General features: G+C 37.3%; 2 protein-coding genes across 6 annotated transcripts; one reads left to right on the forward strand and one right to left on the reverse strand.

The window, feature by feature from the left end:
* Window positions 1–1,190: 1,190 nt before the first annotated feature.
* On the reverse strand, window positions 1,191–15,109 carry LOC114263070 (uncharacterized). 5 transcript variants are annotated; one of them, XM_082893294.1, is made up of 7 exons: window positions 14,943–15,090; window positions 2,916–4,047; window positions 2,664–2,714; window positions 2,492–2,590; window positions 2,129–2,290; window positions 1,723–1,773; window positions 1,191–1,575 (listed from the first exon to the last, which is right to left on the reverse strand). In XM_082893294.1, the coding sequence occupies exons 2-6, from the start codon at window positions 4,017–4,019 to the stop codon at window positions 1,723–1,725; spliced, it is 1,467 nt and encodes a 488-aa protein (XP_082749420.1). In that variant the 5' UTR covers window positions 4,020–4,047; window positions 14,943–15,090; the 3' UTR covers window positions 1,191–1,575. The 5 variants fall into 5 exon arrangements, with proteins under 5 accessions (XP_082749420.1, XP_082749417.1, XP_082749418.1 ...); XM_082893291.1 differs by lacking the exon at window positions 1,723–1,773 and adding an exon at window positions 7,203–7,273; XM_082893292.1 differs by lacking the exon at window positions 1,723–1,773 and adding an exon at window positions 7,198–7,273.
* On the forward strand, window positions 8,667–13,491 carry LOC145800675 (uncharacterized). Its single transcript, XM_082890402.1, has 2 exons — window positions 8,667–8,985; window positions 13,298–13,491. The coding sequence occupies exons 1-2, from the start codon at window positions 8,667–8,669 to the stop codon at window positions 13,489–13,491; spliced, it is 513 nt and encodes a 170-aa protein (XP_082746528.1).
* Window positions 15,110–15,130: the final 21 nt, after the last annotated feature.

Raw genomic sequence — 15,130 nt, forward strand, 5'->3', positions numbered from 1 at the left:
GATGTGTGTGGTAAGAATTGAGAGAGAGCCATAAACAAAACAGAGTTATAGTGTACCCAAAAATGGTGAGTTTCCTTCCTGTTCGGACTTGCATTTCCGAACAGTAAGCTATGTTTAGGAATGTGTTCCCGAACAAATAAGTAATGTTTGGGAATGTATTCCCAAACTTAAAAAAATAAAATTTCTGCGAGTGTTAAGAATTTTAACTGTTGACTTGCCATCATCCTGAAATAAATAGCAATACATATTAAATTTCAAAATGTGATCAGTAAAACACGTCCAAACATATGAATAATGTTCGATTACCTGTTTCCAAACAAATAAACAATGTTCGGGCATGTGTTCTTAAATTTCAGTTATATGTTCAGCAGTTCAGTCCTGAAAAAATGACGAACAGATTTTATTATTTTTGCCCTTTTTTTCAAGAAATTTACCCTTATAAGACAAATCTCCTCTGAATTAAGAACATCAAAGTCGTGAACCTCTTCTAAGCTTTTATTGTTATACTCCTCTCGTCTTATGGAATAAGCTGCCAAAAAAATTCCACTCATTGTCATCGTCGGAAAAGTGTAAGTAATCAAATGATTGCCATTGTTACTGTCGGAATATTGCCACCGAAGGGTTTTCAAGGTTTTGCGGGTGGATAAATTTTAGAAATTGACCTTATTTTTTTTGAAGGGTCTAAATATAGCTACCTAATTGATAGTATCGCAAAGGAAGGGGAACAAAAAAACTCCAATGAAGGTTGCGGACTTAAATACAACTATATGTGTAAACCACCGTAAGCTCCCAAGCAGGAGGAGCCAAGATTGGCTTTGGGCCGGTAATTAATAATTTATTTATTTATTATTATTATTACACAAGATGTGATACTTTCTCTATCAAGGAAAATACTGGTCTTCTAAAATTCATGTTCTGTAAACTTCAAATGCCTGTAGAAGTGAATGAGGAGGTCCCAGTTACAAAGTAAAAAATGATAATAATGATATGCATATATATCTGCTCATACATACTATCCACCAATTAAAAAGGCGACCCAGTGCGCAAAACTATCCCTAAACCAAGTCTGGAAATCAAATACACAATCTTGACTGCATCCGTGATTCAACCTGTATAGGACAATGAAACTATCAACCAACCAAAAAATAAAAATAAGAAACAAAAACACCGAATGAACTTTGTTCCAATAGTAAACAGCAGAAATTTGAGAATATTTTCATTTGAAGTTGTGTTGAAGTTAAATTTGGAGTTCCCACCACAAAGCAAGAGAGCCTGGGCTTATTGTTTTACATTGAGAAATGGATTTTCTATTCACATAGTCAAAAGAAAATAAAGAAAAAGAGAAATGAAGAGAGAGCCACATGATATGTACTGAAATAAAATGGTCATTTTCAGATTTGGCACATAATATCAACTCAACTAGAGAGGTGGTGAAGATGATGACCGTGACGACACTGCTGAAGCCTTGCAGATTGGGCACCAATTCTTCAACTGAAGCCACTGCTCTATACATACCATATGATACCCGTGCTCGCACTTCAACCTTCCCACCTCATCTCCAATGCCATACTCTTCCTGCAATAACATACAACATGTCTCATAAATCTCAATAATTAAATCCAGTGTTAACAAGACCCACAAATTAATAAAATAAAAAGAATCTCAGAAAGAGAGAGAGAGAGAGAGCAAGAAGAAAAAACTGAGTTTGCCTAAAGGATTCACCTAAATGGAACTTGATGGTTCAAACTGAGTTTTGCTAGGACATTGCATTCGCTGTGTGATGACAAATAATGAATAGAGATAAGATTGTATTGCCTTATGAGGAGACTAGCCAAATAACACAACTTTCCTAACGGTTAATACGCTCAACTTGCAAAAGGTTATTTGGAAAGATTGTGTTTGATTACAAGAACAGTAGCCAAATTACCCAACTTTTCTAACACTTGATACAATCCACTTGGACAAAATTATTTGGAAAGAAACTAGAACTCGCTGTGTTTACAGACCTGACACAAACACGAGCTAAATAAAACCTAATTGCAAATTCTAGTGAAAATTGCAGATAAATTAGGGACAGAATCAATTGAGAATGAGAAAGCATAGTAGTCTATATTCATAGGAACAAAACCTGGCAAATACTGCATTTGATATCTTCATCCCCGCTGCATCTCATGGCTCCTTCCTCGGGAGATGTAAGCTGATAGATGCTTCTCTTAAGACATTTCAATAGTGCTTCTTCTGATAGAGCTGTGCTCACAGTACCCATCTTCTCTTCTAGAGCTAATAATTCCTGTTAAAAAATACAGATATTATCTAAGAAAATTATTCTCAAATGCACCAGAAAAAGAAGGGAAAAAAAAGTTTATTTATCTATTCACAAGAGATGTCAATAACAGAACATGAGTAAAACAAAAATCCCTTGCTCACAAAAATAAAACCATAAGCACAAAGAAAACTTCAACAATTCCAAAAAAACATCAACTTAACAAACCTCATATGACATGTTATCAATGTCCAGTCTCATATCTCTATGTTGATCATAGAAACCAAGGCCACCAAGAAATAAATTTGTCTCAAGGGCAAGTAATTGCTGCAGGACAAAGAAGCAGAGTTAATAAGCAAATGACCAATATAAGAAATTCACCTACCAAAAGACCAAATACCTCATATGTTAGCTCCTCATCTTGTTCAATCCTCTCGAGTGCCAACAGTACCTGCAAACAGTGCAAGAATATTGTTTTTTCATTTTTTTGGAAAAAAAAATTAAAAAAAAAATAAGAAAAAGAGGAGGAAGAAGACGAAGATCAATATCGTAAGAAAAAAAAACACCACCAAGTATATCATTATTGCTCCCTTCACTGTACACTAGTATGAACAAAGGATGTGTAATGCGTGACCAAACATAAACAATATACCTCTGCAATCCCATCCATGTTATATCGTTGAAAGCCATCACGACTAATTAAAGAACGAGTAATGCCAAGTTCTGAAGGACCAATTGGACTCCTACAAGAAGTTGAATGACTTAAAGAAGCTTCAGCTGAAAATTGACGTGATGAACTGGGAACATCCAAACCAATGGATGTTTCTGGTGGAGCCACCTGTGAGGTCCCAATACAAAGCTCCATTGGTGCCAAACTGTTTCCATTTCCTTGATTACAAACCCTAGTCCTAGTGTTACCATTAATTGACCTCCGAGTTCGAACCGATCCAACACCATTATTCCCACCAGGAGGCCAGTTTCTGGTTCGTCTTGAATCAGAAATAGAGATGCCATTGCTAGATGTTGAACTACGGCTGTCTTCTGACAATGGTCCACTCATCTTCTTACCTCTACCAGAGGAGCTACTTTCTACCTCAGGATTTCTCTTTTTAACCATATCCTTTCTTCGATTGAGATTTGATTCAGACGATGAACCACCTGAAGGGACAACATCAGATATTGAGTTGCATCTAAGATTTCTCAAACCATTTCTTGCCCCCTGGGAAGTACTTTTACATGCCAAGGGAACAGAGGAACCCAACAGAGTATCTCGGGTGCCTAAAACAGACTTCTGCCGAAATACATTCCTAGGCTTACTATTTGATGCTATACTAGAGCTCCCCACTTCCATCAATCTAACTTTGCTAGACTCAGCATTATCAAGCTCCAACACTTCTGGCTCATCCTGAACACTACTACTACTCGTTTCGCATGAATCTGTTTCTAATTGAGAAGATATCTTTTTCCGGGATTCCTGAAGAAATTTTCTTGTGTTGGTAACCATAGAACAAGTTCTAGTAGAACTTTCAATTATCTGCTTGCCAGTAGAAGCATCGAAAGAAGGCCTTGATGATTTGAATTTTTCAGAACCATTTTGGGTACTTCTGGTATGATTAAGTCTGCCATTGCATCCGAGTCGGTTGCAGAATTCAGCATCTTTATCCCTACTTTCAGCTGTATCTCTCGAAACAAGACCCGATCCCTTCCTGGGGATAACAAGCCCACCAACAGCTCGTTTACCAGAATACTCGTCCATGTATATCAATCAGTATACTCTATATTATCTGTAACAACAGTAATATATGCCAATCTTTCAAAACCTTCGGTAATAATTTTGAACTCAACAATTTATTATTTAACCTGAATACACATTGTTTGATGCTGGAAAAAAAATAATGTCCCGACCTTCTTTACAATGGTAGGGGTAAACTACGCAGTTGCCAACTCAATAAGAAAAAATAAATAAATTACACATTTGAATAATCCCTTGAAGTCATCATGAGTAATCAGATTCTCATATCCAAATATCATACTTGTTGGAGAAAACACATGTTATGCATAATCTTAACCATTACAACAGTCATTCTAGTAGAACCACTAAACTATAAATCAAAATAGCATTCCAATATTTCAGAGCATTAAACTATATTTGCGCCCCTAAAAATTTATTACACTCCATCCTTTTATCTATAGAACTGTCAGTGATAAAAGTTCGCAGCGTTATTTTATTTTTTTGATTAGTAATAAAGACAATTTTATTAAAGAAAAAGAGTTGAGTTCTACAGTTATACAAAAAATGCAAGGAGTACAGGAACTCCACCACAAAAATAGAGAAAAACCAATAAATTACGTATCACATACGGCAGCTCTCCAATCTCTACTAATAAAAAATGGAGGAATCCCCTTGAAACTAGGAGACACCCAAGTCCAAAAAGAGGCCAAATAGAAAATCATATCCCATAAGCCTCCGATATCTTCTGATTTTTCCTTCATAGAGTTCCTCTCCAACCAAATCACCTAAAACACCACACAAAGTACACATCTCCAAAAAATCTATAACTTCATATTAGAACCAATGCCACTAAAATCAATGCTTATAAATGTACACAAGAAGGTACCACCCAATTCAACATTGCCAGAGGTAGCAAAAATAGCACCAACGCCATAAGACAATGCAAAAATAAAAGATCAGTACTCTCTCTACTCGTCTCTCTTATATGTGCCACATTGTTGCAGATATAAATAGCATTTTGTTTTTCTTACTATTTAGTTTCTTGTGAGTCATTGCTCGAAACCCCTTGCTCTAGAATGGCCTTTTAAGAACAAAAGGAGAGATGCTGTAGGCCTTTGACACATTGACTTTTGCGTCTTTCATTTAAGCTCGACTTTATCCTTGCTCCCTTCTTGATACCATCACAAAGATTCTTAGGAGTTAAAAGCGGAAAGCCTGTTAAACTTGAGGGAAGTTAGCAAAGCATGCAAACCATCATGCCAATCACTTTGTGCCTTAGTTGCACGAAGCGGGAGCGGGAGCGGAGAATCGTAGACATTCCAAGAATCGTTGGTAGGAAGCGTTTGTATATATATTAAATAATATAATATATAAAAATATATTCATTTTATAGATTTTATTAGATTTTTTTTTATTATTTACGATTCAATTAGATTTATTATTATATAACAAATTATATTATTTATTATATTTGGAGAAGGAGTTAACACAAAGTTGGAGATTTGAAGAAAAACTCTTGAATCTAAAGGATTCCGGATAAGCAGAACTAAGACAGAGTACATGGAGTGCAAATTTAGTAACAGTAATAATGAAAACAGAGGAGAAGTGAAGATTGAGAACCAAGAATTGCCTAAGAGTGAACATTTTCGTTATTTAGGGTCGATTATCATAACAGCGGGGGAGATTGATGCGGACGTGGCCCATAAGATTAAGGCGGGATGGTGTAAGTAGAAAAGTGTGTCTGGGGTATTGTGCGATAAACAAATACCCACTAGACCAAAAGGTAAGTTCTATAGAACGGCTATGAGACCAGCAATGTTGTATGAGACGGAGTGTGGAGCAACCAAGAAACAACATGTAGATAAAATGAGTGTGGCTGAGATGAGGATGGTAAGGTGGATGTGTAGTAAGACTAGACAAGACAACACAAGATAGAATTAGGAATGAGTGTATTCGGGAATGAGTAGAAGTAGCACCGATAGAAGATAAATTGAGAGAGAATCGATTAAGATGGTTTGGTCATATTCAACGGAGACCAACAGAGGTAGTAGTGAAGAGATGCGATATTCTAACGGTAGATAGAAGTGTTAGGGGACGGGGTAGGCCTAGATTAATGTTGATTAACGTTGTAAATAGAGATATGGATCTACTTAATTTAACTAATGAAATGGCTTTTGATAGGACCGCGTAGAAAAGAAGGATTTATGTAGCCGACCCCATTTGATGGGACTTAAGGCTTGGTTTGGTTTGGTTTGGTTTATTATATTTATTATATGTTAAAAAGGGGAGGGGAGAGAGATAGAGACCACAAATCGACGAGAGATAGAGAGAGAGAGAGAGAAGAAGAAGAAGAACAAGAAGAAGACGAGGAGATGATGAAGAAGAGAAGACAGAGAGAGAGAAGAGGAGATCAAGAGAGATGAAGACAGAGAGAGAAGAGGAGATCGCCACAGATGAAGACAAAGAGGAGCCAACACAGATCAGCACAGAGACACAGATCAACATAGATCTTCACCCTCCTACTACCATTGGTCCACTGTAAGTTTCTCTCAACAACCCTTCTTCTTTCTCCTCTCATGTCAGCCGTGTCTGAGCAACCCATGCCGAATCCAACACATATCTCACATCTGCACCCGTGTTGTGTCATGTCGACACGGGATACTCTGCCCTAAACCAGTGAGTCCATGTAACAGAGGATCTACATAAGTTCCTTCTCTTCTCAGATTTGCATTTCTCTAGCATTAGACTCGCGATTCTTCCACAGAAGCACATAATCGCACTTCTTCGGCTGATTCGTGGGCAACTTCAGCGATTCTTGCTACTAAGCTTTGTGCACTATGCCAAAGATTAGATGTGTACCCAATCTTTCCCCTCCCAGACACACATTAATGTATACTAACTGGATGTTGTTTTTATTTATTTATATTATTCGAAACTATACTACAAATTTCAGTTCACTCTATCAATCAAAAACCTTACACTCTGCAAGTACCAGATATGCTGGAATTCCAAATGCAATAGAGAGAGTTAATGGGAGAAGTATAAAAAAGAATTGTGGAAAGCTTCAAACCAAAGAAGAGTAAGAGGAATGCATTTTTGTCATTTAAGTTTAGAAAACTATAGGGTTCAGTGAGTTGAGCAACTTTTCTTTTTCTTCTTTTTTAATTTGTAACTGAAGGAGCTCTTTCTTAGAGCACCAGACCATACTAAACCACTTCTTGGATGCTGAAACTAAACTTCAACGCTTCAAGCCATGGTCATCAATGAGCTTTGACGGACTACAAATTCAAAACACACAAACTTCCATAAGGTTGACAATTATTGAAACATTAACAAGATTATACATATGATTCAATGACAACAATAGATTTGAAATTATCCGTTCAATACCAAGTCACTTGACTTTCTTATCTAATGTTTTTTTAGTAAGTAAATATATTAAAAAGTATCAAAAGAGGATGCAGCGCATGTACAAATGGTTAAACCATGAAAACCTATACCACTCAAAAAAAAGGGGCCCATACACTCAAAATTAAAAAGGCAATAGCTTCTTATGAGTGAAGAGAATCTACAGAATCTCAAAAAGGATTTAGGCTCACTTAACATTCCCTAAGACCCAACTATATAGGATAGACAGAAAATGACTCTTGAATGTTTGAAGAGGCTCTTCTGCTCCTTGAAAGGTCCTCTTATTTGCTCTCACCATAACAGGCAATCAGCCACATCCTACGTCACACGGACTCGGGTTATTAAGTGTGGGTGTGGGTCCAAGCATATCAAACCTTCCCATACCTAATGATGGGGATCGAAAAGGTATTGGATGACAATAAATTGAAAAACAAAGCAATTTTAATACAAATAGAAATTACAATTTTGTTAAAACCTATCACCTACTTCACCCACTTAAACCTACTCCACTAAACCTAACCCACTACACCACTACCACCTCCACTTCACCTACTCCACCTACCACCTACTACCACCTACTACCACCTACTCTTCTATATATAGAAATCATTGTAACATTCAATAGATGTATCAATCAATAATACAATTCTCTATTTCTCTTTATACATTAAATTTTTACATGGTATCAGAGCAAGTTTAGAACCTAGTAATTTCGCTTCACCGGTGGGCGGCAACCTCGCCTTGGCCGCCCGCCGGACCTCAACCTAGTCTACTAAAATTCTCTACACATACCTTCATTCTTCTTCACCACCTCGCCGAAGCAAACCCAAAATCCCTCTGGGACATTTCGTCGCACACCATGTCTGCAACAATGATGGGCATGACACACACACAGAGATGAGGCTGCTATCTATCACCTTCTCTCTCTCCACAGGGGCAAAACCCAGCTTGCCCATGGCTGCTACTCCAGGTGCCGTTGTTGTCACCGGCGACCACGCACCTTTTCTTTCCTCTTCTTGGGCATATGCAGAGGCTGCCCAAACAAAGATATAGCTCTCTCTATCTAGGTTGGTGGATATTATTGCACAGCTTCACGAAAACTGCAATGGCCATTGAAGCACTGTCCGAAAAACTAGATCTGGTGCTCCTTCGAAGCACACATCTCAATCTTCAGCCGGACCTCTCATCTTCCAACTAATACAAGCTTCCTCTCTCTTGCTGGTTTTATGTTCAACACACCACGCTTCGGCTTTGTCGGCAGCCATGTCATCCTCCAAGGTGAGCTTGAAGCTACTCATTGACACAAAGGCCCACAAGGTCCTCTTTGCAGAAGCTGGAAAAGACTTTGTGGACTTCCTCTTCAACATTCTTTCTCTTCCTGTTGGGACTGTAGTCAGGCTCCTCGCCAATACCAGCATGATTGGCAGCCTTGGAAATCTCTATGAAAGCGTTGAAAATCTGAATGAAACTTACATGCAATCTAAACAGAGCAAAGAGACTCTGTTGAAACCCCAAGCACCATCAAGTTCGGCACAAGTTGCTCTTTTGTTGACCGTCTTCAAATGGAGTGCAAAGCAAGTTGGTACCTGGGTCTTGTCCAGCATAGAGAGAGTGGTAGTGGTACCCTTTTTTTTTTGTGCCAAGGGACAGACATCATCACCTTCCTTACCTTTTTCTTATTTTATCCTCCACTTTACACCTCACATGCCTCATGCATCTCCCTTCTCTCTGCTCTCTGAAATCTCCCTCTCTCCACTAATTCCTTTTATTCTTATTATTATTATGAACAACCTCAGAACCCATGTGCTCTTTGATCCCTTTTATGACACTTTCTTTATTTTATTATTTTATTTTATCTTAAAAAAAAAAAAAAAAAAAGCCACCCAGGTGGGCTTGTCCTCTCTCTTTCTTCCGTTTGATTTCCAAATCTATTATTTTTATTTATTTTCTCTAAAACCCTTTTTTAATCTCTTTCAAATACCCATTTTTATTTTATTATATACTCAACATTCCCATCATTCTTTTCCCCACTCCAATATATTATACTAACCTAATTATACTAGCGTTCATTGATTCCACGGGCTTCCACCACTTCATTTTATTTATTATTATTATTATTCTTATTTTCACCACCACAAAAAAAAAAAAAAAAAAAAAAAAACTACATTCATTCCAGTTGATTTTTCTACATTACCACACCTCCCATTCGAGTTTGCAAAAACACACTTGTTTTATTCATATCAGGGATTCACCCCGATCACAATTTTACACCAAAAAAAAAAAAAAAAAAAAAAAAAACACAACACCAAAAGCTTTGTTTTCTTTTCTGCAGACGGCCACCCACCGACCTCACTTCTTCGCCTATTCCGCCGACCTCACTTCTTCGCCTATTCCGCCGGTCTTTTCTTCTTGCCTCCGTCTTGGGCGGCCCTTGACGGTGTTGCCTCCGTGTTTCCCACTCCACTGGGCACGATCACTCCACCCTGCTCCTCCACTACAGCATATGGCGGACCTCCAAATCGGAACATAACGGTGGCCTTCCGCTTCAGCTCCTTGTTTTCTGCCTTCAGCACACTTATCTCTGCTCGCGCATCCTTATACATGCGCTGGAGCAGAGCCAGTTGGGAGTTTAACTGTTGCACCTCATTTGTCCTACTCTGCAGCCGGTGCGACAAGTTTGTGACCGCAGTCATGGTTTCCACACATGACTTCAGAGTATACTGATTGGCCTCAATATCAGTTTGCACCGCCATTTTTTGCTCCACCGACCGCATTGGAAAGTTTAACGGAGCAAAACCAGAGGTGTTTGGTTGAGGTTCACTGGCCACCGTACCAGTTATTTCTCTTGTGGGCTCATTCAGTTCGGGAAAGAGAGTGAGCAGACCACGGGAAGAAGAGGCTATGTTCTGGGTAGCTGAACGGGAAGAAGAAGCCATGTTTTTGGGTTGTTGAGTGTTTCAGAGAAGGGTTGGTTACAGAATGTTACAGAGAACGAAGAGGTTTCAACTAGTTTGTTATGCTTCCAAGCCTCAGACTTCGCTTTGGTTTATAAAGACAGAGACGGCGAGGCCGACACGCACTCTGTCAATCACGTGCATCGCCGCGTGTCAGGCGCCCCTTTTGATGGCTCGACGCTTTCTGTCGGGCACGTCTTTTGATGAAGTGGGCGCGCCTTTTGATGGCACGCCTTTTGATGGCACGCCTTTTTATGGATTGGGCACGCCTTTTGATGGCACGCCTTTTGAAAAATTGGGCACACCTTTTGAGGGTGCGACTTTTACAAGGGTCCGACAAGACTCTGTAAACTGTCCCGACATTGATTCCGGTTAGCTCCTTCAAGGGTCCGACAAGACTCAGTAAACTGTCCCGACATTGATTCCGGTTAGCTCCTTTATGGGTCCGACAAGACTCTGTAAACTGTCCCGACATTGATTCCGATTAGTTTCTACAAGGGTCCAGCAAGACTCCGTAAACTGTCACAACAACTGTCACAACATTGTCTGCTACAACGGTCCGACATGACCCCATAAACTGTCTTCTACATCGGTCTGCCATAACCATACAGTCTTCTACAACGGTCTGACACGACCATACAGTGTCTCCTATCCATTTTTATTTTATTTTATTTTTCTTGTTTTGTTACTCTCTCCAAACTTAAGTTGGCTAGTTCCTATCCCCCTTGAGTTTGCGGGGGGCTGTTAAAACCTATCACCTACTTCACCCACTTAAACCTACTCCACTAAACCTAACCCACTACACCACTACCACCTCCACTTCACCTACTCCACCTACCACCTACTACCACCTACTCTTCTATATATAGGAATCATTGTAACATTCAATAGATGTATCAATCAATAATACAATTCTCTATTTCTCTTTATACATTAAATTTTTACAAATTTTAATAGGATTTTTCATTAGTTAGTTTCCTATCTAGAAAGTGCTTACGCCTATAAAGAGGCCTTGTCTAATGATTTTAAGAGACTAGAATATGATATTTTTTAGTATTGATTATTAAAGATATTGATGATCCCTGATTGTTCTTCATCTTCTTTTGGTGCCTACATCTAAATTTTAGGATATTTGGATATGTACCCAAATGATAGGTATGGGTATGGAGACATGTCCTGAACACTGATACATATTACATATTGTATAATATTCTTAGATACAATGATGTAAATATTTACATATGTACTTGAAACTAAATAGGATTTAGGGAAAATAGGAAAGTTCCACCTCCCATCCATGTAAGATGTTGACTTTTTTATCTTCAAAAATCATTTAAAAAAAAATAGAGGAATCAAGTGTTTAAAGTGGGCATAGGTGTCAGACACGTATCCCACACCCAGGCTCTTCTCATATTTTATGGGGGTGGGACACGAGACCTATGAAAGAAATAGAAAGGTCCATGTAACATTGGCCACATCAAGCACAAAAGAGCCATTTGCCAACCTTCTGCATTTGTCACCCAACTGTATATATCCTACACTCAAACATGGCCCATGACACATCTTTGTAGAAGATTTAGCAGATGCCGAACAAAACAAGAATCAAGCCCATATATTTCATGCCACCTTACAATGAATTGAGCAAATGAGAGATTGTCTCATTGCGCTCACAAAGGAAACACCAATTTACGATGGTATAACACCTTGTAAGGAGATTATCATTCATAAGAATCTTCTTGTGGATTGCATTGTAATAATAATAATAATAATAATAATAATAATAATATGACATTCCACAAGAAATTCACCCAGACCCAACGAGGATTTATAAAAGGACTTTACATCAAACCTCTCCTTCCTATTTTTGAGCCACCAAAAGGCATCACCACCATCTCCAACACCACTATGCTTCTAAAGAAGGTAAAAGTGATCAGACGGTTGCCAATAATGAATTCCTCCTCAATCTAATAAAAAAGACATCAACCATCTGTGCCCTTAACATAATCAGCCACCGAGGCATTTCTATTACCAGCTAGCATAGTAATCAAATCCTAAATGTAAATTGTCTTTTTTCGAATCAAATCAAACTGTGAATCGTAAAGATTTGGTCAAAATTTCTAATTTACCATAAAAAAATATTATTTATTTAGATAGTAAAGCTATATTTTATGCATGTGAAAAATTTAGACTTCAATCAATGAAAAGGCTGTTTTGAATGATGATGATGTTGTCAATTATGCTATGATTTATGACAACCCACATCATACACGTACATATATGAATTAGAAGGAAACAAGAATGCAAGATTCATTACAAAAATAGTTAACTAGATCACAATGGTCCCATATATAAGATCACCACTTTATCTTTTTCTTTTTAGATTTTTATTATTAGCCATTCTTAATCAAGAAAGCTAACACAAACAAACTCCAATTTTCAAGCAATAATAACTCAATAACAAAGTTTTTACAACTAAAATAATAAAAAATTTCACCTAAAAGGGAAGTTAAAGTACACAATTCTTTAAATTTTATAAAAAATATCACTTGATGCCTCCAAAAGATTCCTTTTGTAAGTGCAATGCAAAAAATTAGATAAAGCTGAATAAGTAAGCTTAGAAATTGTGGAAAGAGAAGAAGGGGGGGGGGGGGACCAAAAATCAAATTCAATGTATCGAAATTCAATCAGTCAATTCATTTTCGACAATTTGATTTTATGACCCACCAATTCATCAATGATTCATAGCTACTTGTCATTTATGCAACCTGTTTGTATCGATTATTTGGAGAAATCATATGATTTGAATCATGAATTGTTCGATTCTAATAACAAAGGAAGCTAAGAGAAAAATGGTTAAAATCTATCATCATCTCCGTAACATTTTTTATGCCAAAACTTCACCCTGTCAAAAACTTCTCACATAAATCTGACAAATTTCAGGAATTCCTCCCAAACAAGTTGAATACCCTTTACAAATCCCCCTCCTACGAGACAAGTTCACTTCCAATAACATATGCGGTGCCATATTTAGCCCCCAACATCCTTCTCCATTATCTATTCTCCACAACCATTTCTCCAAAATTCTTGAAGATCTGCGACCTCCTATCCCCAAGACCCCCTCCCCTCAGACCTGAAATTATTACTGATCAATAAAAGCTTTGAAGATATATAACAACCCAAAATGTCATTACTACAACTTCAGCTCTTCCAATAATTTCTCAAATATATAGTAAAAAGGTCGTACGAGCACTGTGATCATCAGAAAAGTCTACATAAGCATTAAAATTGAGCATTTATAATACACAAAATCTTCCAAAACAATAGCCGTATTTGAGGGGCTTTATTTATAAGGATGGTCAGGCAGAACAAAGTAACTTCTTATCTGTTGACAAGAAAATATCATCACTGAGCAAAAATAAGCTTCTAGCCAATCGATGCATGCAATCCAAATAAAAAGGAAAGAAAACCACCACAGAAAACATACCAACAAAGTTCACACAAAATACTATGGCCTTCATCTTACAAAATAGTGAGCCATCAAGGTTGAGTCCTACACTATAAAAGAGCTCAAAAGCATCCAATTCACAATTGATGATTCAGATGGGCACAACTCTCAATCTATGATTCGATAAGACAAAAACTTCACATAATTTATCAGTGGCCTTTTACATATGATTGATGAAAAAGACCATCACCGAATATTTTGGTTCTACCATCATTCATTAATTACAACCAGTTGAAAACATGATAGAGAAAAACACAGGTAAGAAAACCATTTCCCCAACAACACAAACCCAATCAAAACAGCAGAGAATAGTTTGTACACAACTTGTGTGTGTCCACTATATACATGACAATACAACAGCAAGAATCCATTATATAAACCCCTGTATTGACATGCCTTCTATTAATTCATTTTTCAGATGTTTATAAGTAAATAAAAGCAAACAATCCAAGAACAAAAGTAAAGCTTAGATAATCAAAACATCAGGCAAATCTAATTACCTTTGCCCTCAATCAACAAACACTAGCATATGACACCAGTTTTTTTTTTTTTTTTTTTTGTTGAAACTTTGAAAAGAACAACAATATATATATATATATATAAAGCAATCTTAAGGAGATAAAAGAGAGACAAACGGCCAAAGAACCATAAGTTTTCAACCAAACAAAAGATGGGTTTTCTTTCCCTTTATATATTTAGTAAAAGAAGCTTTTACCTGTTTCAATGATGGACGAATTAAAGTCTCTTTTTTTTTTTTTTTTTATTATTAACTTTCTATTTGTAAAGAAACGGTTTATCGCAATTTAAGCCGTCCAAAAAAGCTCAAAGAAAAACCTCCGCCTCCACATAACTTTCCAACCAACCAAACAGGCAAAGAGAAGTATTCATTTAGTAGGGTTATTCAAGTTCCTAAAGAAAGTCAATTTGATGACAACACCAAGTTAGTACTAGATTTGATTAATCAAAATGATTAAGAAGACAAATTGAAAAGAAACCCAAAAAAAAGAAAAGTATGGAAAAAAAAAGGTAATAGTGGATTGAAATCAACTAGATGGAATGAAATCAACTTTTGTTGTGTACCTTCTCTTCTTCTTTCTTGTTCCTTTTGGTGTTCTGGTTGTCCTGGAAAATGGAGAGAAAGAGGTTTGGTTTGATTGCAATGGAAGGCGTTCACAATGAAGAGAGAGAGAAACGTGTTATATGTGCGTAAGATCCGAGGTTGAGGGACAAAACGAATAGACTAATCTTCTGAATTTATTGTATATTTT

This window comes from Camellia sinensis, chromosome 10, assembly GCF_055761805.1.
Source record: "Camellia sinensis isolate YWXY chromosome 10, ASM5576180v1, whole genome shotgun sequence".
Lineage (NCBI taxonomy): Eukaryota > Viridiplantae > Streptophyta > Magnoliopsida > Ericales > Theaceae > Camellia > Camellia sinensis.